The 26,447-nt window shown below is 32.7% G+C and overlaps 1 protein-coding gene across 1 annotated transcript in view; it reads right to left on the bottom strand.

Moving 5' to 3' along the window:
- The window catches only part of CCDC178 (coiled-coil domain containing 178), a gene marked incomplete at its 5' end in the record, with an annotated part of 313,561 nt that overhangs the window by 93,860 nt on the left and 193,254 nt on the right, over positions 1-26,447 (bottom strand). The window contains one exon of the mRNA XM_039846669.1: positions 17,607-17,756. Within this exon, the coding sequence (XP_039702603.1) occupies positions 17,607-17,756 (150 nt within the window). The remainder of the gene's footprint in view (positions 1-17,606; positions 17,757-26,447) is intronic.

Raw genomic sequence — 26,447 nt, 5'->3', positions numbered from 1 at the left:
TGATTTTTCTAAAACATAAATTCGGTTATGCCATGGTCAGGTCAGGCTGAGAATGGTTCAATGGCTTTCCATTGCCTGGGGGATAAAATCTCAAACTAATTAGACCCAGTATATTAGATTCTTCCTGATTTGCCTTATTTAACTCTCCAGGTCTTTGATTTACCTTTCTCTATTGTCCTACTCTGTAGGACACCATTAGCATCTCTTTCTGCCTAACATTTTTTGCAGCTCCTGTCGATTCCAAGTTCCCCTATATTTTGGTCTAATCTTATGCATACCTCTCTCTGAAATGTGTTCCTTTTCTACCATGTCCACTTTCAAGACCTAGTACAGGTATTTACTTCTCTGTGAAGTCTGGGATGAGTTATAAAGAATCTCAAGTTTCTTTAGTTTCTTGAAGTAATTTCTTAAATTGCAGTTAACCCTTGAAGAACACGGGTTTGAACTGCACAGGGGCACTTATAGGTTGATTGTTGTACAAAAAAAAAAAAAAAAATAGAGTCGGCCCTCCAGTTACTTCCTATTGTTTCTGTGGGTTGCTCGACCAACGATTCAACTAACTGCAGATGGAAAAATACATCTATATTTTTTCATTCCCAATCAAACCTGTGGATGGAAAATACTGCTTTTGATCTGCAGTTGATTGAATCACCCAATGCATAGGGCTGACTGCAGAGTCAAAAGTTATATACAGATTTTCTACCAGGGGGCTGGGGTTGGGGGAGATGTCCCTAACCCCCTGTTGTTCAAGGTGCAACTGTATTTATGGACACAAGTCAATATAGCATCACCCATAAAAGGAGCCAACTATTGTGAGTTTCTAATTGATAAATGCCATTTTATGGAAATTTAAGTTCATTGTATCGAATAAATTTAGCCATTATTATGTTCCATGTAATACTCTATTACAAATATTTACCATAGAGCTTTTATAACATCTTTTGATGAAACTCCATTGCTAATGGTGCTGGGCAATCTCCTCCAAGATATAGGCATTGTATTGACTTCAAATTTTCACTGCCTAGCAGAGTTCTAATTTCCTCAAACATGATTGCTGAATAAGCAAATAAACAATTTTATGCCCTCTACTACTACATTTTTTCCTTTCTTTTTTTCTTTTTCTAGTTTTAGTTTTCTGAAGTAGCACATTCTTGCTGAGCTTTGAAATCTGGACTTATACCTAACTTTTCCCCTATTGGTGGACACAGTGAATCTGGTGCTTAAGAAAAACTATTGTTATGCTGAAGTAGACTTTAAATTTTTCTCATAATATAAAGTTTGTTAAATCTGAAGTCTCTTTGAGGAAATATGTGATACATGTGTATGGCAAGTTTTATAAAACTAGGATATTTCTTTCAAGATGAATTTACTTTGATTTTTACATGAACTGGAAAAAATGCAGGAAACTTAATGGCACTGTCACTAAAAACAAAGCAAAAACTAACAACAAGCAACAAAATATTTTCTTTATTAAACCCATAACCAAGCAATATAAAAATGGTCTGTTCTATTATGTTGCCACATTTCCGCTACTCTTGATATTTATGCAGAAGAAAATCTTTATACTTTGCTAATATCTAGAAAATTATATGTCCTAAAATCTAGAAAAGTTACATATTTATTTAACATGTTTTCTAGTCTATTATATATGGAAATATTTCAGCTATGTTTTCAGGCTTACTTCAATTTAATAATGACATGGTCAGCTTTTTAACTTACATTTTTATTATCTCGTTCTATGACATTATTTCTAGTATGTTTTACCCATTTCCTTTTTAACCCCAAACTAGACAGATTCTGGAACTGTAAAAATTTTACTGCTAAAATGACGACATTAAGAAAATATGTAAATAGATCAATTTAATGATTGTATGTTCAATTCATTATCTTAAAATATTATAAAGATTTCCTCTCAATGAAATATAAATATAGTAAATGAAAGTAAATACATCATTAAGTTTTGGTTTTCTGAATAATAACTAATCTATAAATTTTACTTTAAATTTACCAATAAGCCTAAATACTCTGCTTGATCACTTATTTTGATATTAGACAAAAGAGAGACTCTGAAAATCTATTTCTAGTATTTTATTAAATGAATTCAAAAGGCTTTATCATAGCGTACACTCTATTTAACCATTCATTCTACTTCCACAGAAAAACTCTTTAAATGGAAAATTTTAAATATTAAATCTCAGCATGAATTACACTGGAGATGAGGCAAGTGTGTGGTTAGAATGAGAAAATAAAGCCCAACCAGACCCTCACGAAATGGTTTTATTTTGTTTAAAGTAAATAAAGTAAATTATTTTGTTTAAAGTAAGATCATATGCGTAGATGTTCAAATAGATGACCAAATAAAAGTGATATTTTATATGACCTATAAATTGTAGATCAATACCGTTGATGCATTTCTTTACAGACATTCAAGATTTGCCATGCTGAACATCTATAGAGAATTATATCAGAATATTATGCCTCAATTTAGTGGAATTCTCTAATTCAAATCACATATCAGTGGGGGATTTTACCCAGATCTCTCTTGGAAAAGTAATTCAGAGACATTATCACTTTGGAAACAATATTTTTAGTGTAAAGTTGATTAGATTTATCTTGCTTTGATTTTGTTGCTATGAAATAGTTAAGGAAATGATGGTAGATGTAAATCTCCAAGCATGTGATCATAAGGTAAAAGTAATGAAATAAATTCAAGGGTAAAGGAAGATTAAAAAAAAAAAGAAGTCTACTAGCTGGTACCTTATGTATGGACACTGTCCATATCTTTTCATCTTTTTTATCCCCCCCCATCTAGCGCAGAAGATGCTCTAAAATGAAGTAATAAAGATCAAGACAATGGCCATTAGAAATGTAATTTTATAATGACATGGTTAGCTTTTTAACTGGCAAAAAAACACATAAGAAACATGATCTGGCTATGTATTAGAAGGGCAATAAAAACAGCAAGAGACAAAATTTGTTAAATTCAGAAATCTATATGGTATTAAAGATGAAGGAAAACTGCTTTAATTTAAATTAATTCTGATTAATAAAGACAAATGCAAAAGAAAACATGGCACAAATTCATAGAAACACAGTGCAAAGATAGAACAGGAGTTATTATCAACGAAGCCCCTATATATGGGCATAAATCATCAGATCAATTAGGAAAGAGGATTAGAAAATAAACAGCTATACTGAAAGATGGAGAAGAAAAATTGTATTTGCTCTATCAATATTTGTTTAATTATAGTGAATTATTGAATGAAGAGGTTTATACAGTGATCGGCAAACAGGCTGGAGTTAAATGACTTCTTCACCACTGCCTTTTAGGAGAAAGTATTTGAAAATTGTTGATCAGAGTAAAATAGTCATGGTCACGGTAGAAGGAGAGAATGAGTTAGCATGTAGACATTTAATTCAAAACCAAAAAGAGCTGTTTATATATACAAATTACAAGAATAGGAAAAACAGCTTTCTGTATAAAAATCAAGGAGTCTTTGCAATATATTAAGGGCTTTTAAATTTTTAAATAAAAATAATTTGGAAAAGTAAAAATATTTATGTTTCTTTAAAGAGGTAAAGACTTGGTTCCTTGGTTGCCTGGGAAGATACCAGAAGTAATCAATCAAATTTTAATCACCTGGAAAAGTGTGGGTTCTATGAAACACTAACATGGTTTTCTGAATAGCAAATCATGCCAGACCCATTTAATCTTGTTCTGTGATAGCATTACAGGCCACAGAGACAAGGAAAAATGATAGTGACAATCTATCTTATTTTCAGGAGGTCTTGAAATCTGCTCTTTGTCACATTTTCATTGATAAACTTGGAAAAATATGACCTTAACCACATTAGTTTTAGGTGGGTAGATGCACAACATGCTTGAGTGTTCAATTAAAGGATAACTGAAGTTTCTATTTCAAGTTGCACTAATATTCTGATGTAGCTCCCAGGAACTGGTCCTGGGGGTCATCTAGTCAACTGCTATTAGATGACCTGCATGAGTAATTTAGTGTGCTCACCAACTCTCTAGGTAATTATAAATTTATTTAGTTATTCTAAGTAGGAGATAAAAATCGAAAGGATGAAATAATATAAACACACAAAACAGATACCTGGAAGATATTTATCTTATTAGAATATTAATCAACAATGTGATGCTACTATGAAAATTGCCAGCATTCCATAGGAAAGTCTTAAAAGAAGTAAAACATACAAGGACTTAAAACAAACAAACAAACAAACAAACAAAAACCCTTTGGCCTTTTCTTTGTTTTAGTTAATCACAAACAGGATACTTGTTTCCACTTTTAGTCACTAATACAATACTTTTTAATGAATTCAAAAGATAAAATTTGCAAACGTTCTGCCTTGTGTATGTATTACATTTGTAATCAGAGGATTCAAGCTACATTTGAAAACATGGTTAAAAAGCAAGCAAACACAAATAATTTAGAAAAAATATGAGAATATCCCCCCAAAAGTGTTTCTAGCAATAAAAGAAATTGAAGATGATACCCATAAGGAATTAAAAAATGAAAAGAGTTATTTTGCCCGTGGTTAACAAACATTTATGGAGATATACTATGTGATAGCCCCTATATCTATTTCTAGCCATATATCTAGCCACATAATCTTCACAGTACCTATCTACAGTGAAATAGGAAAGAAACTGGAGGAAACAGGCTGGCTGGGTGACTTTCCCAGGGTCTTATCAGAGACAGAATTCATACTCGAATTTGTATTGACTTTAGATATCCCTAACTGAAAGATTAAAATGTGTATTTCTTAAGTGTATACATGGCATCACCATAGAAAAATAAAATAATTTGAAATTTATAAATATATATTTTTAAGAATGCTGTAGGCTTTTTCCTATTCTTTCTTTTAACATGATTCAGACTGTCATGTAAAGTAGACCTTAGTCTTGTATGAAGATAGCATAATTCCTATAAAGGGAAGATGGCAAACCCTCATGACAATAACTGAACTCACATTCTGTAATGATAATTATATCTATTTTAAGTAAGCAAAGGAAATGAACTATAATAAAAAGAATTTATAGTAGGTGCTGGAGATGTTTGGGACTTTATCTATTCTGGATTTTTCTAGATTTTTCTTCTGGGTGTCCTACATTTTCAAAATCCCATTATATTTACTTTGAAATTTCCACTTCTTGATTTAAGGCACTTATTAATTATCTTTTATTTTATAATAAAAAGTGTTATATGTTTGTGATGAAATAATAAATGTTTGTCATAAAAATAAGATAGACAAATTAAGGAATGAGGAAGAGAGTGAAAATCATCCACAGCCTCAGTACTGGAATATGGTTTTCTAGATAGATTAAAAGAAATAAATGTAATAAAATCTAATATATATGAGAGTACAAATTAGGAATCATATAGTACCCACTGAATTATAAGCTTCATTTTTCGATTAAATATGTACCATGGCTATTTACAACTTTCTTTTTAAAGACTATATAATATTCCATTGTATACCAAGCCTATTATATACTTATATAATCTATATTACTGTATGTTGAATATGCCGGTTTTTCCTTTTTATAAGTAGTGCTATAATCGAAGTCACTATACATATACCTTTGCAGAATTTGTCAGATTATTTTCTTATAAATTCCCAGAACTAGAAATGCTGTCAGTGGGTATGCATAAACATTTTGTTACATACCCCACTGGGAACGATCATTTAGTAATTGAAAAAATATTTGCCAGGCACTTATCTAGGTGCTGGAGTTATGGTTGTGAATAAGATAATAAGTTTCTCACTTTTATTGAGCTTACATTCAGTTGGCAGAAATAGACCATGAACAAATGAACATAAAATAAAATATCAGATGTTAAGTGCCATGAAGAAAATAAAGTGACATGAAAGTGGGTGGCCAAGGGACAACTTTAGATTAGGGGCTCTAGGAAGGCGTCTATAAGGAGGGGACTTTTAATGTGATAGTTAAATGGTAAGATGAAGCCAGGTATAGGAAACTTCGGGGGAAATGTATATCTGGAAGGATCTAAAACTTCCAGGACCCTATACTGAGAATAAGTCTAGTGGTCAAGGATCAAAAAATACCCAGTAGCTAAAGCACAGTGGGGTGAGTGAGAGATATGAGGGGGGAAGTGAGTGGATTATGCAGTCTGGGAGGCCAGAACAGGAAATGTGGATTCTGAATATGGTGGTAAATCACTGAATGACTTTAAGTTTTAATTTAATTATGATATGTATATATTAAAGTATACACATCACAAGTATATTGCTCAATGAATTATCCATAAACTGAACACATGCCCCAGATCCGGGAAGAAAACATTATTAGCGTTCCTTAAACCCCCTTTATGTCCTCTTCCAGCCACTACTTCCCAACTTCTCACCAAAGTTAACTACTCACCTGACTTCTAACAGCACACACATGCACACACACACACACACACACACACACACACACACACACACACAAGACACATATATCATACAGTATGTGGTCTCTTTGTCTGGCTTCTTTTGCACAAAGTTAAGCTTATGCAATTCATCCATATTTAGGCATCCTCGATAAAAAAGTGAACTGATTCTATCACTGAGCACTGGAATACCCAAACATTTGTAAATTGAGCAGAATAAGAGTTGTTAATACAAGAGATATAGAATATCCAGTGAGGTGAGAGGAAAAATAGGAGACCATGGTGTTGTGGCCACGGCGAAAGATGCTTCAAGAACGAGACAGGTTAATAGTGATCAATATTGGTGAGCTATTGAGTAAGATGAGGCCAGATAGACACTATTGGATCTGACATCATGCAAGTTATTCACAAGTGGTACTTCAAAGGAGAAGAAAGTGAGAAGTGATGAGGTAAAGACTGTGAATGTAAACAGAGAACTCATTCTAAGAATTTTAACAAAAATGAAGGGCTCTAGATAATGTGGAATTAAAAGAGGGCTTTTGAGATGGTAAATACTACAGCATGTTTGTATGATTATGAGAATAATCCAGTGGAGAGGGAAAATCTGAGGAAAAAGAAGGATGGGAAAATCAAATGATGGCTATGAAAAGGTAAAAGGGAATGGAATGCAGAGTATAGTGAAGGCTCTTATCTATATTTGGAGCTGAAATATTTCAATTTTAATAGAGAGAAAGGCAGCAACTATAAAGAAGAAGCAGGTAAATTGGTGAATTTCATTATGGACAAATGAGATTACTCAACTTTTATAAATGCCTCTTTTCCCACACACTTCCCTACCGTCACAGAGTACAATCAATCTTATTGATCTTTTAAAAACAGAGTTGAAAACTTGTACCTCATTTTAACTTGCATGGATACCATTTTAGAGAAGTAGAAACATTTCTCTGTTTATCAGTCATCTAGATTTTTAAAACTTGTTGTACTTTGTTGTTTGTTTGCTCATTCGAAAATACCTTTCTGTTTCCATAACATAAACAATAATCTTCCTAGATTCAGCATTCCAGTGTGTTGCACTTTGTTCCTTAAATTTAGATAAATATTTTTCTGACTGTTTTCTGTCATAAAACATTGAGGATGCGAAGTCTGAAGTCAGTGTGATATTTTTCCATCGCAGGAACTACGTTTTTTCTAAATGATCCTTTCTGGAATTATTTCTCTATCCTTTAAATTTAAAATTTGGTGAAGCAGCACTAGAGGGAAGCTATCGCTCTGCCTGGGGGCAGCCCGAGGCTTTGTTTCACACAGACATGCTATGCCCACTCCTGGTGCACAACTGAGACAATGGCGTCAGAGGTGCTGTCCCCAGATGTCCGCGAGGGATGCCTCCAGTCTTCGCATCTCTGAGTAAGAAAGAGCTCATCCAAGTTAGTGGATGTTGCTCTTAAGAAGCTGGGTCTTCTAGCCTGATAGGGGATTCACTGTGGCAATCCTTGCCTCAGCCCACATGTTTCCAATATAGGAGGATTTTGAGGAAGGTGGAGTTACCACAATTCCTCTCTCTGCTTACTGTCACGTTGCAGTGCTCTTTTAGGAATGAGAGTTTCTATTTATGAGCACCAGTATCTTTCTTATTTTAATCCCCCAAATCTCCATTGTGTTTGGAAGAAATCCCATTCATACGACATTTTTTCCGCAGCCTATTTTTTCAGCATTGATATTATAATATTCTATTCTTTATAATATTATTTCCTAGCGCACACGTGTGTGTGTGTGTGTGTGTGTGTGTGTGTGTGTGTGTGTGTGTCTAACTCTAGTCATGCTACCGTGTTTCTCAGAATCTCAAGCTTGGTGTCCTATCATTAAATTTCCGCAAAAAGCTTTTCTTCCCTCTTTATTCTTTGCTAAATGCTGACTGCTGCCTAGAACTACTGCTCTCTCTCTTCCTCTTTTTTTTAACATGTATGCCCTGTGTCTTCAGCCTAATTTCTGTTGCATTCCCTATTGGGTTAGGATCATCCGCTTTGGCAAATACATGTTCTGCAGTCTAAGGCAATGGGAGGGGAATTTTAAAAGTCCTTTAGTGGGAAGGTACCTTTCTGCTTCGATCTCTGACCATTAATTGAAACACAAATATCTGTCATGTCCTGTGTAAAACTACAAAATCTCTCCATCAAAAAGTATTTCATTGATAGGCACTGCTTTGTCATACTCATGTCCAGTATCACAGGTGTGTTACAAAGTATGTATACTTGAAATACTTTTACATTTAAAGAGAGACAATGATACATATACCAATATGGATAATAGATTGGGCAGGATAGAAAAAAAGAATACAAGAGAATCTGTGAAGTAGCAGAAAGTCCATAGTGTTGAGTCCAAGGGGCCTGGGTTTGAATCCCAACACTCACTCGTTCCCATTTACAGTGTGGCCTCGAGTTACAACAAAGCACCTGTTATGGGTTTTATTGTGTCCCTTTCCCCCAGCTTCATATGTTGAAGTCCTCAGGACCTTGGAATGTGACTGTAATTAAAATAGGATCTTTACAGAGATTATTAAGCTAAAAATGAGGTCATTAGGATGATCCCTAATCCAATGTTACTCGTGTCTTTATCAGAAGAAGAACTGTAGACAGGCACATAAAGAGAAATGATGATGTTAAGACACAGGGAGAAGACGATCATCTACAAGGCAAAGAGAGAGGCCGGGAACAGATCCGTGCTTCACAGCCCTCAGGGACCAACCCTGCTGACACTTTGATCTTGGACTTCTAGACTCCAGAAGTGTTAGACAATATATTTCTGTTGTTTCAGCCACCTAGTCTGTGATACTTTGTTACAGCAGCCCTTAGTCTCCTGAGGAAAAATAGGAATATTCCCAGTTGTTTAATAGGGTTTTTATAAATTAAACAATAATCATATAAGAATAATGAATGATATTTGTAACAATTTATGATATGGTAGCTGCAGCATTCAATACTTTATACCTGTTGTAAATGCATAGCATGGTAACTGCCACATAAGAGGTATGTTATAATAACTATTTTATTTTCCCTTACACTTCAATGATGAGATGCTAAAGTGAATACATACTGCAGTGAAGGAGAAGAGATGTGAAGATATAGAGTTATCTCATAAAAAGGGAGAAGAAACTAACATATTGTAGAGAGAAGAAAATCATATCAAAGGCTCCCAACAGCACAGAGTAGCTGACTCAGAGGTAGTAAGGGACCACCAATCTGTGACTAGTGCCCAGGGTGAATGGAAAAGAACACGTTTTCTTGTACAGTACTTTGTACTTGTACTTTGCCAGAACTGTCACAATGTGTCTAAGCTTTTGTTTTCATGAGATCCTATAGTTTGCATAGTGTCTTTGCTATAATTGCCTTAATGATATTAATAGTAAGAATGAAAAAAGGTTGTCATGAAGTCATACATAGTACTATGTTGACTGTTTTTTTATTTCCTTTTTAGCTTTTGGAGTAACTGACACATTATTGCAGCAAAACATATGTAGGGTCAATTCATGCTGAATAGTTATTAGAAACCATGATAACAAAAGTCATTACACTGCAGTTCAGTTTTGACAGTAAAATTTCTGCAACATTATCACAAATCCTCATGCATTAGTGCAATGATCCTTACTATAGTTTCATATTAGAATCAAAAGATTGCTGTAGCATGCTTGATACAAAAAGTCAAGCAAGCCCAATTCTTTTCTGCTTTTACAGATAACATTTTTGCTCTTTTTCTGTGTACATCATGCAGATAGCAGCTTTGTTTCATATACTTTTCTCAATAACCTATGAGTACATTGAATATATCTTTCTTTAAAATGAGAACTTTTTCCTTGAAAGACCATACAATTCCAATTACCAGCAAAAAAGGAAATAATTTTAAAATGATTTTACATCTGACACAACTTCACAAAATTCTAAAACTATATTATTCAGTGCATTATTATCTTTCCTTTTCTCAGATAATGTGTTGTCTGTGTGTGTACCTTTTATTTTTTAGGCAATGATTTATGATTGAATAATACAACATTTAAAAAAAGGAAGTCTGTCATATTCAGTATTACTTTGATAGAAAGGCTGTAAGAGTTACCCTTCAGCTGACAAAAGGAAAAGAAATTTAATTCCTATCAATCCGTAATATTTTTCTGTAGTCACTTATTAACAAATACTTAAAGGGTCAGATTTAACAGGTAAAATGTTTATATATTTTTGAGGTAATGTTAATTTACTCAGGTCTATTTCAAGAAAACAGAATAAAGATGACTTGTGAACTTGTGTAGTAAATTAGTGAAGAACCTCAAAAAACTGAGCAACTCCTTCCTCAGTAGGAAAGTCATGTTTATACAGGTACACACAGTATGTGGATAAATAGAGCACATTTCACTTTGTACAAAATACGTTCTCTGGACATAAGGATGTAAATAAAATCCCGTTTAGTGTCGTAACTGAAGTAATTGTGTATTCTTTGGAATTGCTTTAAAATTGCGATGTGAGGATGCCATATTCCACCAAATTAAAATATTGAGTATTGTTATGGCATGTGTTGTTTTTATTGTCATCTCCAACTTTTTCAAAATTTTATAGATTTCTTCATGAAGATTCTAACAACATATTTCATGTTAGGGTTATTTCTAGGAAGTTTTTGGTTGTTATAGCTGTTGTGAATGGGATCTTTTTATAAATACATATGTCCTAATTGGCGTTTTTTTTAGTATCAGATTTGGATATAACTCTAACTAATCTATGTGTCATAGCTAAGTCTCTCCCTCATGCCTTCTCATATATGTGTGTATATATGTAATTTCCTATTCTGTAACCTTCTGTCAGCTGTATCTGGCCAATGAGTTGTTGGCCTATTGCTCTATTCCTTCAGCACCTTCATGCTTTTCTAACTGATTATCATAATGTCACTGCTACCCTATACTTCTGTCCTCTTTCCCCATAATTCACCCCATATTCTCACACTGCATCAACTATTTAATACTTTATTATAGACTAGAAGATATTTTACATTAGCATAGCCACACCAAGATTTGGTACAAGAAGCAAAGGACATATATTTATTTAGAAGACAATGATAATTTACCAGAAGGTTGGGGGGAGGGGAGCAGGGTCAAATATGTGGTGACAAAAAGAAATCTAACTATGGGCAGTGAATACACAATGCAATATATGTATGCCTTACTATTGAATTGTACACCTGAGAGTTACTGGATTTCATTAACCAATGTCACCATAATAAAAATTAAAAGACAAATTAATTTAAAAAAGGAAAAATGAGAAAAAAGATGATGATATCAATAGTCATATCCTCTATATCCAAAATATACAGTTTATGAGAAAACTAATCTAGATGCTTTGTATTTAAAGTATAATTTTATGTTCCATGGGGTTGTTGAGGAAATTAAATAAGATTACATATAAAAGCTTTCAAAGTGCCTAGCACACAGTAAGTAAGTGCTTTATAAATGTTAAATATTACCATATATTTTTACAATCCTGCTAGGGAGACATTAATATTCCTATTTTTCAGAGGCTCGGAGGGATTAAATTTTCCATAGATATTCCTCTCCACCTTTATGAAAAATAAAATTCCAAAGAATGAACAAATGACCTAAAGAAAACATTTAGTACATTAATATGCATTTTCCACATTAATATTTTTGTTAATAAGTGATTACAGGATATAGCTCTGTAGATTAAGGGAAAGATGATTACAGGATCAGTTTTCCCAAATGTTTATGTCATTGTGATGTATATGTGTAGTTCAAAACTAAAAAAATCATTATACTGATTCTCCCACTGAATTGCAAATCAACTGCAGTTGTAAGTCATGCATTAGACAAGCCTAAGTAGAAAATATACATATCATAGGAGGTGCATACAATGAACATTTTACTAGGTTTATTGTAATCTTTAAATGGTTTTTGAGTGATAAAAACTACTATTTCATTTTATAGCTATAGTATGGCATTTAAAAAGTCAGGGTTCTGAATCTGTATGGATTCTAAAGAACATAACCTATTTATTTGAAAATATTCTGTTTTTCTAGAAATTTACAGGTAATATAAAGAACACTTTATTTACTTCGTTATTAAAGTTATATGTAAGCAAAATTTCCAGAATGTTAATTTGTAACATGAAAATTTCTCCTATTCTATGTAGAATAATATTTTCCAAGGTTTAAACCACTAAATACTAAGTCTGTTAGTTTTAAATAGATATCTTAAGAGAGGGTTCCAGGGACATAAGGAAATTCAGGATTAATAGAGTTAACAGTATTCTTAAAATAGATTATCTCAGAATCTTTATTATGCAAATGAAGTTTAAGTATTTAAAAAGGAGATATAGGATACAGTGTGCCATATATATGTATATATGCATGTAAGTCAAATATGTATATATGTATCTATCTCCCTATGTTTAATTTCTTTATATATATTAAGGTTTCTTAACCTTAGCTCTGCTGACATTTAGGACTGAAAAATTTTTTGGTATGTGTATGTGAGAGGGCTGTCCTGTGCATTGTAGTATTTTTAGCAGCATCCCTGGACTCTACCCATTATATACCAGGAGCACCCCTCCCAATCTCAACCACACGCAGGTGTGATAACCAAAAATGTCTCCACGCATTACTTGATATCCAGATATCCTTTGGAGACAAAATAGCCCTTGGTGGTGAATCACTGATTTTATGATTATATATATATATATATATATATATCCATATATATATTAATATGCATGTAAATATTTATATGTAAGTACACCAGAGAAAGAGGACAGTAGTAATTTAATGGGAGCTTATCTGTCTATGATGTGTGGTAACTCCTTTAGAACAAATGTGTGTGTGTGCTAAGAAAGAAATGCAGAGATATTGACAGGGTCTTTAAGTAGCTGTCGTAGGCAAAAACTATTTTAAAAATTATGGTTTTCCTAGCAAAGAAATAAATTTCTATCTATATTGACACAACCACACAAAATCACCACTTGAAGCTTAATTTTAACATATGCAAGATAACAAGCAATACGATACTTATAAAAACCCTCATATAAATGAAAACTAAAACAGTTTTCATAGTTCTTTAGGAAAAGAATTTTGTTTATTGCTAGAATTTACTTTGACTCACCAGATCAATCAATATAAAGTGAGTATTAAAGGAAATTCATGTTTGGAAACTGAAAGAGGAGAGAGAAAATGCACAAATGAAACCTATGGATAATACAATATTTTTGAGAATCTAAGATGGAAACTGTGTACATTGAGACCTGAGTGGTGCAGATTAAATAGCAAAAATTCACGATTCTTTCCTTGGTCAGGTGAAGAGAGGATATTGTTGGGCTCTGATTCTGTGCTCTATTCCAGGGAAGAATCCCTTGGACTCTGGGGATCACAGCCTTCAACATGGAAGCTGAGATGAGGTGGCATATTGCTGTACCCTTTATCATATCTTTGTCAGTACAACAGATGATTAAGAGTTTCTCGAAAATTAAATAAATGAATTGTGTATGAATTCTGTGAGGCCCAGAAGTGTCCTGTAGAACTCTAGAGTAGTCCCCTGATTCACGTCCCTACGTGAGTCCTTCACAAGCCCAGGTCGCTTAAAGATATGCTCCAATTTGAGCATATCCATAATAGTTTCTCTTAATACTTCTCAGCTATTGGCTTACTCAAACCTTTGAAAAATATCACAGCACATGCTCATCTAGTCTTTTGAAGAGCATATTTAAACTAAATTAAGACAACTGTGTCCTAGGCCAACTTTTAATTAACTGTATATGCCATAAATCACTGAGCCACTCTGGCCTAAGGTTCCTCATCTGTAAAATAAACTTTTAAAGAGACAGGTAAAATTTCTAAAGGAGCTCTTAGTTCAAAAGCTTTACAATTTTAGAGTTGTGAAACCTACCTATAATCCCTATGGAAATTAAATAGCTTCTAATTAAATAGGTAGTCCTTTCCCTACCAGAAAATCATGGCTTCAGTGAGATAAAATTACAAAAACAATTAGTGAATCAAAGAATCTGATTCAGTTGGACACTAGAGACATAAAGCATAATTTATATGGTTTTTACGTGCTTTATAAAACCTGATAAGACATGTATAGGATTGTTTAATAAGTTATAGTAGAGAGGTAGTGTTACGGTTATGAAATAGGTTGGATATAAGAAAGTCCTGAGTTTGATTCCCATCTCAGTATCCCACTACTTGGATGACCTTGTGACACCCTCAATCTCAGTTACATAACATATATTGGAGATGCTGTTGCTGATTAATAATAATAATAATAATAATAATAAAACGATGATGATGGAAAATTTCCCAAGATTACCAAAGAACATTACAAAGATAATGTTTATAAATTGCATAGCAGACATACTTGGTTCACGTAAGTGCTTGTTAAGCACTGACTGATTCTGTAATAATTTGTATTCCCGATTTTGCAAGTACCAAGAATTGGAGTAGGCAAAGTTAAGTTTTACAAGTGGTTTACAAAAGAAATAAAGATATATTTTAACCTGTTTTGGAAGGGATCTTGTTTTCAGTCAACAGAACACATCAACATTTGTATACTTATTTAGCTTACCTTTCTTTGCAGGACTGAAGAACTTGATATAGCAGTTAAAACAAATACATGGTGATTTGATGAATATGTTCACAGATTTTTAAAAAAAGAAATTATGAAAAGTACCTTTGAAAGTTTTTAATTAAAATGATGAAAATGTCTATTTTCACACTAATGTACAATCTGTTTTCAGATATTTTTTTCCTCTTCAGTGTTATTCTAAATTTTGAGATCTGAGAAGTTTTAGACTGGATTCTATTCTATTATTACCCATGTACAAGGCAAATAAGAATTTTGCACAATCATTTTTTTGTTTGTTTCTGATTTTTAAAGGGGGAAACATGTATCACTGCAAATTTTTAAAGTACCAGAAAGTACTAAGAAACACATTCAAAAGAAGCATAGTTTGACCACCAAGAGTCATACTATAACATTTAACATTTGAGACATCTGTATGTAAAATTGTGTTAAGAAAGAGAACATTATTATATTTTATATTTAATTTGTTTTACTCCTCTATTAAGCTTTCTTTGTTACTCTTGGCCTAAAAACAGGGAAGTACAAAAATGTATAATTTGTATAGTGCGAATAACACTCCCTGAGGAGCACAGTAATTAAAATATAATTATTTAACATGCCAAAAGGAATGCATGTTAAAAGCACGGAAATTATTCTAAAACAGGAAAGAGATACTCAAAATTCCTAAAAGTGAAATTCTTTTTATCTGACAAGGGAATTCAATAAGGGAATCAGGGGCTGAATGGTGCTTTTGTATACCTAACAGTAAACTGGTCAAAAGACTAAAAACCTATATATATATAGGCAATGCTACAATATCAAGGAAATAGACTAAAATATTAAAGGGTTTCCTGAGTTTTGATGGCCAAATTCCATCCTGTAAGCAGGGCATTAGAAGCTAATGACATACGATTTCTCACTGACAGATTTAACGGCATCAATAAGGCCTCTCTGTCCATTGCAGCAAATTGATCCTACATGACACTGACAAGGGCAGCCTGCACTTAATGACCTCCATCGCTGAAGGATGGAAATGAAAAATGATTGGAGGTACAAATAAATCTCTGAAAGTTTCCCTGAAACAGGTGTGCTGAAAGTGATTCGTGTGAGGGATCGTCACAAACATAAAACCCTACTGTCTGTTCACACCAGGGTTCCACTCCTTGGATAGTGAATCAAATTGGCTTTAAATCCAAAAAGGACATCAAGACAATTTCATTCTTACTATGGAAATACTATGGTAGAAATCTCTATTAAAGGCATGAGTTTTTCACTATTAGATACCTAATATACATGTATATTATATTTCTTTGAATCCTGCACAATGGTTTGAGGACACTAAGATTTTGTTATATAGTTGTATTCTCGATTCTTTACCAAACACATTTATTTCTTGATCTACCATGATCTTGCTACTAACCTCAATACAAATTTTTAAGAGAAAAATATACACTCTCTTTCCAAATATATTCAGAAGCATTAACTCCCATAAAAAGTAGATGGATGAAGAGCATAGGGGAGTTTAAAAGCAGCATACCAGATGAATGTAATAGTTACTTACAGTTGCATAGTATCCCTTTATTTTCAAAGTAACTGTGGATGTATCTGTTTTATTCCTTATCAATATTATTCTGAGGTAGATCTTATTCTACAGATGAGAAAACTGAGGTCGAAAAGGGTTAATTACTTGCCAAAATCACTGAGCTAGTATTGGTAAAGCTTGCACTCAAATGTTGGCCTTCTGTCTTCCTAATATTCCATAGTAATGAGGGATAAATATTGTACTGGAATTCTAAGCTCTTAATTTATAGTACAGTAATTTGGGTGACAATGACAGGAGAAAGGATCCATAAGCAGTCTACTGGTTTTTATGGCTAGATGAATTGTTAAAAAATGATATGCCTCTATTTTTAAATTTAAATTCTGGGAAGAAACACAGATTCAAAGGGAAATAATTTTCCTTGTCCATGAGTGCCTGGAGAAGAATAGAGAGGAAGTGGGTACATCTGAATATTCTAGTAATAAAGCTTTCTCCTTCCTTTTTTATTCTGGTATATTGTGTGTTTTACTTTTCCACGTTTATTACTGCAGATTTTACAAAATACATTAGAATTCCCAGTGATATCCAGCAACCAGAGATGGTCAACTATTTCTCCAAATTTCTAATTAAGCCCAATATTTAATAAGAAAATAGTAACCAAAATTTGAAGCCCATACATCATGAGGAAGATTTAGAGGTATCTCATAGAAAGTTACCTGTAAATACAATTGAAATTTAAAGTCTATGATTAAATACTCAAATCTATGAACTATAAAATTTGGTATTCCAGGTCATAATAATTAAAAGTAACTTAGTATAAAATAGTGGATGAGAAACTAAGTTTTTTCATTTCTTAAATATCCTTTCAAAAATTAGATTTCAAAGTGTCAATAAAGTATACAAAAAACGTTACAAAAAGAGAACATGCTATTTGGTGGCATATAAAGGACCACAATTAGATCGAAGACCAAATGACTGGACACTTACTACTTTTTAGAATATAATTTCAAGTAAATCATTATTTTCTTAAAAAAATAAGGAAACCTACCTGTTTCTTATCTCTAATTGAAGCATCAAGTGATAACTGTTTATCATATAGATTGAAATAATTGTCTTTTTCTGTTAAGAAAGTCGTCTGTAATTTCTGATACTCTTGAGCTAAACGTAGATTTTCTTCTAATGAAACAACTTGTAGTTTCTAGAAGATAAATACATATATTTAATTAATTTTAATTTGAATTTTTACATCATTTGAATTATCTAAATATATTATATTATATATTGTAGAAAAATAATAAAACCAAAAAATGCTTTCTTTGACAACAACATGCTCCTTGGATTTAATATATAATTTTCTTTCTTGATGCAGTTTTTTTTGACCATTGATTCATCAGAGTCTAACTTTTGTTCCTCTCTTTTCCAGACTTCCTTAGATAGTATTTTAGGAAGTCCTGGAAGTCTCCACTCAGCATCCTAGGAGCCTTCTTCCAGTTTCCCACCCCTTTTCCTTTCTTTAAGCCCCAGTACTTGAGTAGATAGAAGATATTTGGGAGCATAGAATCTTATTTACAAAGGGTCAGAGTGGTGACAGTCACACAAAACACCCAAAACAGAGAGAAGGAAAGAGTAAAAGACAAGGTTCAAGGAAATCAACACTTATAAGCATCCAGAGAGATCTATTATTTATTATTAGCATATTTCGGCTATATTAAAGGTTAAATCTGCTTTTGTGAGCAGTTGAGAACTTTGTAACACCTTCCCATGGCTAAATAAATATATGTTAAATCTAATGCAAACCACTTAAAATATAACTTTTGCAACATTACCCATTGTCAAATTGGGGGCTACATGTCATTTTAAATTAGGGATATGAATTCAGTTTAGTTGCTGATTCTTTTTACCTTTCTAGCACAGAAGATTTTCTCTCTCCTTCAAAAATATGGAATTTATCAACTACCTTAAATATTTTCAAACCTGCTTCTCTAGTAATTCCTCTTATGAGAATTTATTCTAAGCAAAAAGCTTTATTCATTACATTATTTATAGCAGTGAAAAATTTTCAAAACACTTCAATGCAGATTAGTCATGATGATAATAATGATGATTAAATAACTAGATATAAAAATAAGCATTGTGAAGCAATTAAAAGATGTGATTGCCATTACATCAAACCTTCAGTATAAATTGTTAAAAATATATACTGTGGTATGAGAATGTGCATAGAGGAAATGAAATTCAGCAGAAAATTGCCTGTACAAATAATTTTTTATTTACACACTTGAAGATTTATTAAAGTAAACAACATATTTCTCATGAATGCCTGGTATCCATATTGATCCCTAATGATTAATACTATGTCATAGCTATTCTCCAAAAAGCCAAAATGATGAACCGAGAACCATTTTAAAGGTCCTTGTTCTAATTCTGGCACATTAATTTAAAACACTAGAAACTTTTATCTAGTAAACTTGCCTAAAGTCATGTAGAATTATCCTTTTGTAGGAGGATAAAGTATCTATGAATATTTTTATTTGGTGGAAATATTTTTGAAAAATAGTTATAACTTTTATTGATATCTTAATACTAATATTAAAATCTAATCCTCAAGTGATCAATTTAGAACTCTGATAAATGTTCTGGAGGCAGAAAGAGGAATCGTTTTGAGTTTTTTGTTTGTTTGCTTGATTTGACATAAGCATAACTGATACCTGCAATATTCCACTTCTCAATTATGTTTCTTTCAAGACCTAGATGGCTACTATAAATGTTGAATTTGAGAGGAGTGTTACCAAAATGGTGGGATTTGCATTAAACCTATTTAATGGAACTTAATTGGGGATATATTTGGTACTTTATGCTTTGCTCACTGTGTAATATGCAGTTTTATTTCCAAATAAATATACTTTCAATTTCTGTATCACGCCAGTTCTTATTTTATATACATAATTAGAGTAAATACTAAGAAACCAAATTGTATAGTTCTACCAATGAATCTTCAAAACATTGTTATATCAGTCATGGTATTTTATATTATCATTTCCCAATAATGAATATATAGAAGGAGTTGCTAATTCGCTACCTACTTCTGAAAGTCAGTGACCTTCAGATGTGCAATGAAGTTTTAAGTTTTTTTAATTTTAAGTAATGGTATTCTGCTGACACTAAAAATCTTTTTTATGTTTAACTGTGGTTCTACCTCACAACTCTGACTGCTTTAATTTAACCAATAGTATTATAACATGCAAATGAAACAAAGAGGGAATGCTAAGTATTGGTGGAAATATGTCCAGGAGAAATAATGCTACCACTACTAGAGCTGAACATTTTAGAAGGGAATAGTAGTAGATGATATTTAGTAAAGGCACAAAAGATGGAGTTGGCGATATAATAAAAGGGTGAGAAGAAAGAAGAAACTAGTAAGTAAGATGATGACTTTTGCATGCTCTTAAATTCAAATCTCACTGAATATTATCAGCAGAATCTTACTATTTAAGGTCTTGGCTAAAAGTGAGCTTGAAAAGTATTTTGTTCCTAAAATCATTAAGAAAAACTTGATTGTAATCATCGCAGGTTAAAATAACTGCACTCTGAGCTGATTTGCAAAATTATTTCATTCATTTATTCATTCATTTCCATTCAGTTATTCAGAACTTTTTATTTAGTGACTACTGTATGAGATATAATAATGAACCTCAAGAATTTGTGGTCTTGCAGGAAAGATTTCTATGTAAAAAATCACACAAATATATAATTAGAAAGTAGAATTTGAAAATTCTGCATTTATTTATTTTCCATATGTGTTAAATTAACCAGAGACCTAAATATTTTCTCAAAGCCAGATTTATTAATATTTATTCAATTCTCATTATTAATGATTATCAAGATGATGAAACATTGGAAATATGGCTTAGTAAAGAGAAGAGACATAGTCAATACCTGTTAATAGCTTCCATGTTATCTAGAATTTAGTAAAAAAGTACTTACCTTGATGATTTTTCCTTCTATTATCTTAAATTATTTGTTAAACTTTCATGTTTGGGAAATATTACAGCTTTTTATCCCAATATTTTATTAGGAAATGAAGATTATGTTTATAAAGAGCAGAACAAAAGTTAGATAGTAAGTTCCATGAGGGCTGAGACCATCATTTTGTTCATCCTGAAGATGTACAGCGCAAAGCAGAGCTGAGATCAGTGGGTGCACATGTTTCACGTAAATGAATAAATACACAGAATACCAGTTAGGAAATGCATATATTTAGTACTTTAGAACCTCACAGTTTATTTGCCTACTTCTATGGAAAAACCTATTGATGATATAACCACCTATTATAATGAAGCACATTTATATTATCTGATACCATACTACTAGAGAGGTGAAGCTACCTTTCATTGTAAGTCAATATGGGCATGCTGGTCACATATAACCAGTCTCGTGTTTTTTGATCTGTATGATTCCATATTTCATGTTTAATTAGGCCTGATGCATTCACTGTCAAGGCCAAGTGACCAAGTGCATAGACCTTTACTGAGACCTATATAATTCTGGAGTATTACAGCAGAGTACTGCTGTCCGTTGAATGCAGCAGAGTAATGTTACCCACTGAGACCTGTGAAAGTCCAGCCAGATACACTTACCCTCGAGAAAGTCTACATCTATTTGCACTGGTGTTGTTTGTTTGTTTGTTTTTAATTTAAAATGCACTAATGCCAAAGCAAATTATAAGAAAAAAGCTTAATCTCAACAGTCCAGAAAGATGGTTATAATTAAAAGATTTATATCATACATGTATGTGTAGAAAACCACAGAACTTTTTACAAATACTTTAATGTAATTAAATCAGTCCTAGTGTCCAAGACTAAATTTATAGTAATGTGTCATCTATACTCTCAGTTACTTTTTTAAAAAAGAAATTTCTGTGGTTTTTTTCACTCTAGTATTAACTAAGAAAAAAATCATTATCATCTCAATAGTTGAATTAATTAGTTTTCACTCAGAGGTGTCAACACAATATTATCATTATATCACTTAAATATGAATATATATCATCTGTATTCACACTTATGCAAATCTATCCATACTCACACCTCTGCCTCTCTCTTGTGCATATTCAACAATGCCCATATCAGAAAAGTCATTTGAAAAAGAATGGAAAGGAAATCTATTTCCTCAGTTACTCTTAATACAGGCATTTGGATAGTTTGCCAGGCAGAGAGGCTAGCTAGGTCCTTCTTTCAAGTATGTATTATAAGAGAGTTGTCAATTTTTGAGCCAGTTTTAATTCTACCTGTCCTATCCTGATAGGATTTTGTACAGTTGTCTCAGATGATCTTTTCTGATGATCTGTTTGTTATCTCCTGATTCTTTATTATTAATAGTTTACTATAGACAGCTCCTTGCTTTCTTGCATCTCCCCAGGGCTCTGCTGCCACGTCCATGTTCTTACACAAATTGCACCACACTCACTTTAGTCTCATGGTTGGAAGGAATTGACTCCCTACTAGAATACCAAAAAAAAAAAAAGTTGTATTGCTGGTATTTATTGATCAATTTTAATCCAGAGCATCCTCACATCTAGCTTTTCTTTCATTTACTTATTTGTTCATTTAATCATTTGTTTAGCAAATTCTTAGTAAGTTTACTCTATAGGTCCAGCTCTATGGCTACACCAGGGATTAAAAAGGATAAGATGTGATTCTTATTGATTCTATCAAGTGGAATTGATTCTACCAGGTGGGGGAGCAGGGTCAGAAAAGTCTTCATTGTAGAAATAATTAGTGACCTGAATCTTAGAAGAGCCCTTTTATTTGGCAGGAATAAAAGTTGTCCTGCCACACGGGGCAGTATGTATCTGAATGAAGTTAGGTGAGTCAGTAGAGAGAAATATTTTCTTGGCTCCTTTAAGACTACTAGGTTATTGTTACCTAGTTTATTGTTACCTAGGTTATTGTTACCTATTGCTACCTATTGTGAATTAGATTTTCATAGATTGTGTTACATGTTCTGCCATCTCTTGACTTTATGATATTATTAACAATGTAAACAATGAAATGTAGCCACATTATAACAATGCTTTATTCCACGTACCAATGTTTCAGTAGCATGTGATCCTGTACATATGCTCACCCATTACATCATTGATACTATACCATTAAATCCCCACAATCCCTGAATATGCCTTTGACACATCTCTGCCAGTTTAGGGCACTGTATTGGTAGTTTTGTACTTAGGGATGTTTTGATGTTTTTAAAGCAGGCATCAGACTAATTCGTAGAATGTGTAGTGGGTAGACTTTAGAAAAAAATGAGACATGTAGGTTCCAAGTCTTTTTGTGAACACTGTCGCTTCAAAAGCATTCCCTTTGATTCATGGGAATTAGCGTGGTAAACACAAATGCTTAAAATATGTGCCAATTCTCTAATGATATAAGAGACAGAGAAAAGACATACTTTATTAAGTACATCACCTACTGTGTGCATAGAGGCACTATTGTATTGCTGCTCCATTAAAATCTATACACCAACTACTACAGAAAAGGAGGGTTATCCCCAGTGTTTCCAAGGAGAAACTCTGTAAGAATGATATGTGTCGATACCCTGAAGCCTCAAAGGAGCAAGTAACTGTTTTAACTCTCCCAGGACTCACTGCCTTGTCTATGCTGCCATGGAAACCAGTCTCTAGTCCAACATGAGTTCTCCGATAATTAGTCTTGAACAATCTTGATTTTTAACTGAACAAATCAGTCCTCTGTATCAACATTGTTACATGCCTCAAACTCTGCATATTACTGTGTTTGACAAAATGCTCTCTAATCACCAATTTATGAAAAAATACTTATTGAGCAACCTGTTTACACAAAGCATGCCAGAAGACACTGTGAGTGGTCAAATAGTAGCTTTATGACACTGTTTGATGAAAGCTTGCCACATGCCAGCTGACCAGTTAAACTTGTCCCTGCCAGAGTCCAGGGGAATACTGTCTGTATCTACCCCCATCAGCATGAACATATATGACTCCATACAGAACTATTTATCTTAGATCCCTGATGGGGTTACAATTTAGCTACTGCTGATTTACTTAAAAATTTACGAATGGACACTATGACATTGCTTCTTAGAACTCAGAAAAGATTTATTGGGAATTTATGAATACTTTGTATTAACCCTGCTTGTTCCTTATTATTTTTGAGTCTGTTCAATGTATTTATTTGAACAGGAATTACTGATAACAGCATGAAAAAATACACATTTTCAGGGCCAAAGCAACTTGCAATAAGATAAGAGAATTGAGGCATTCACAAAGCAAACTACATCAGAATACATTACATCTGAAAAAGGATAAAAGATATAGCCAAACAATAATCGTAGTTTCATGAGAAGTCAGTTTCAGTGAAAATGATGAACAAAGTTTCAAGGAAGAGTCAGTTTTTAAACAGATTTTGAAGATATTTCATATACAGGTCCCTGTACGTGTTCCTGGCAAGGGAAATCTGGCCTAGAAACATTAGAAACAAGCCTAGATGCTTGTTAAATATTTAAAAGTGTCGATGAATGTGGGTTTGTGTTCCAAAAAAAGGAATAATTACCTCTATGTTGACTGTAGCATTTCTCCTTATAACTATTCAATGGCTTTAGGAAATACTATACAAATGCCACTCACATTAGCTATTAAATTTCCAGATGATAGTTTCCTTCAATATAATTGTATGTCCCCTCAAAGTACTCGTTATAATTAGAGAAACAAATCATATTATAAGAAAAAGAAAGTAAAAATCAGCGCCATGTATAATCTATATCCCAATAAATTTTCCAACTTAAAACACATGCTTTAAATGGTTAAATTATATGTATATCTTAAGTGATAGTCACAGTAATAATTTCCCTAAAATTACTAATTAAACTTTAAATTTTAACCCTGACCATATATTTGAGTTTAATAATGTATCCTCTAATATTGCTTAAGATTGTTAAGCAGAAACATACTTGCATATTATTTCCTTGTTAAATATTCCTACGCATTATTTAATTACATTTTAATTATATCACAATTTAATTATATTTCAATTTGTCAATATTTTAAAATATATTTTTAAAGTCTGCTGCTCTTTTTACCATTTTATGTGAAAGACCGAACGATTTCCTCTTCATGTGCACCTCCTGCTTTGAATGGTTTAAGATTTAGAAGGTTTGCTATTTACTCACATTTTAATGATATACATTTCTACTTCACTGGTGGAAAAGGCTGATCAGTCACAGAAAGGTCAGTTAACACTAAATAGACCCTTTCTTTATGTAATTACAAAGAATAATATCTTTGTGCTGATGGCACTGCACATGGAGTGGGTGATGCAGAGAATTAATGCGATGCCTTGTTGGCCCATGGGAGAGAGATTCCAATACAATAACCACAACTTATTCTAATTATGCAGTTTTAAAAGGTCATCAGCAAAAAGAGTTAAGGAATTATCAACTAACTTTATGATAAAGTAATAACGTACTACATAAATGCAGAAACTGTAAGAATGGCACCTAGGAACTATTACAAATGATAGAGAGACTGACCTAGATAGTTCCAGGACAAATTAAGTAAACTCGTTGAAAAATTGAAATATATGATACTCATAACTTCTCACTGATGTGGTCAGATAACCTGATCTTACCTTATATTCATAAAAAATGTTTAACTTTGGAAATATTTTTTGTTTAATGCCAATTTTATTGCAACATCCATGTTATTCCAGAATTTAAATACTTTTTTTAAAAAAAAATACACTTATAATGCATTATACATATAATTACACATAATTATATGTATATGTATAATAATATAAATGGTTATTTTATACATAAATGATAGAGAAGTACATGATGTAGAAAATTAAAGCCCCTCTTTGCAACAACAGCCATTTTTATACCCAAGAAATAGTATTAACAATTTAGTGCAAGTCTTTAAGGAACAGAAATGTAAAAGAAATTTTTTACACTGAGAATGAGGAAATGAAAGCCAGGAAAGTCAGGTTTTTGTCTGAAGTCACACAGGATGAGAACGGCATTAAGGTTACAACACAGTCTGATTTCAGCCCAGCACCATTTCTGAGTGTGTATCATTTCTTAATCTTGGATGTGAATTACAAAGCCCTTAAGATTTTAGACTGATATGTATGTATGCCCTGATTTCTGAATACTCTACAGAATTACATCAGTCTTTCGAAATAAACTGGATGTTCATAGAGAGAAGAGTTCTTTGATTTTTTTTTTAAGCCTCAGTGTCTTTTCCTTGGAATTCAGGGTCAGAAAACATTTGGGCCCATTGTTACAGAAATGCCAAATATGAGAAGTACAGTAAATAACTTGCAGTCTAATAAAATATCTTATGGATAGAATTATTAATCTTTTTTCTCTTTTGCTCCTCTCAGTTATATATTCATTCAGATATTCCCCTTTCTGAGAAATAAACATCATGAGTATCTCTAATCAACTGATGCTGTTTTCACATTAGGGCACTGTCCATACTTTGCAATGTATCTCGAGCAGAAACAGGATTTAAAATACCTAAGGCAGAAGACATACAAATGGCCAAAAGACACATGAAAAGATCCTCAACATTAGTAATCATCGGGGAAATTCAAACCAAAACCACAATGAGATATCACCTCACACCCTTCAGAATGGCTATTATCAAAGACAACAACAAGTGTTGGCGAGGATGTGAAGAAAAGGGAACCCTCTTGCACTGTTGGTGGGATTATAAACTAGTGCAACCACTAAGGAAAACAGTATAGAGACTCCACAGAAATTTTAAAACAGAACTACCATACGACCCAGCAATTCTACTTCTGGGTTTTTATCTAAAAGACAAACAATAATTCAAAAAGATATATGCTCCCTG

The sequence above is a fragment of the Pteropus medius genome, unplaced genomic scaffold (assembly GCF_902729225.1).
Source record: "Pteropus medius unplaced genomic scaffold, Ma_sr-lr_union100, whole genome shotgun sequence".
In the NCBI taxonomy this organism is placed as follows: Eukaryota; Metazoa; Chordata; class Mammalia; order Chiroptera; family Pteropodidae; genus Pteropus; species Pteropus medius.
The sequence above is the reverse complement of the archived record's forward strand: the minus strand, read 5'-3'. Positions and strand labels throughout refer to the sequence as shown.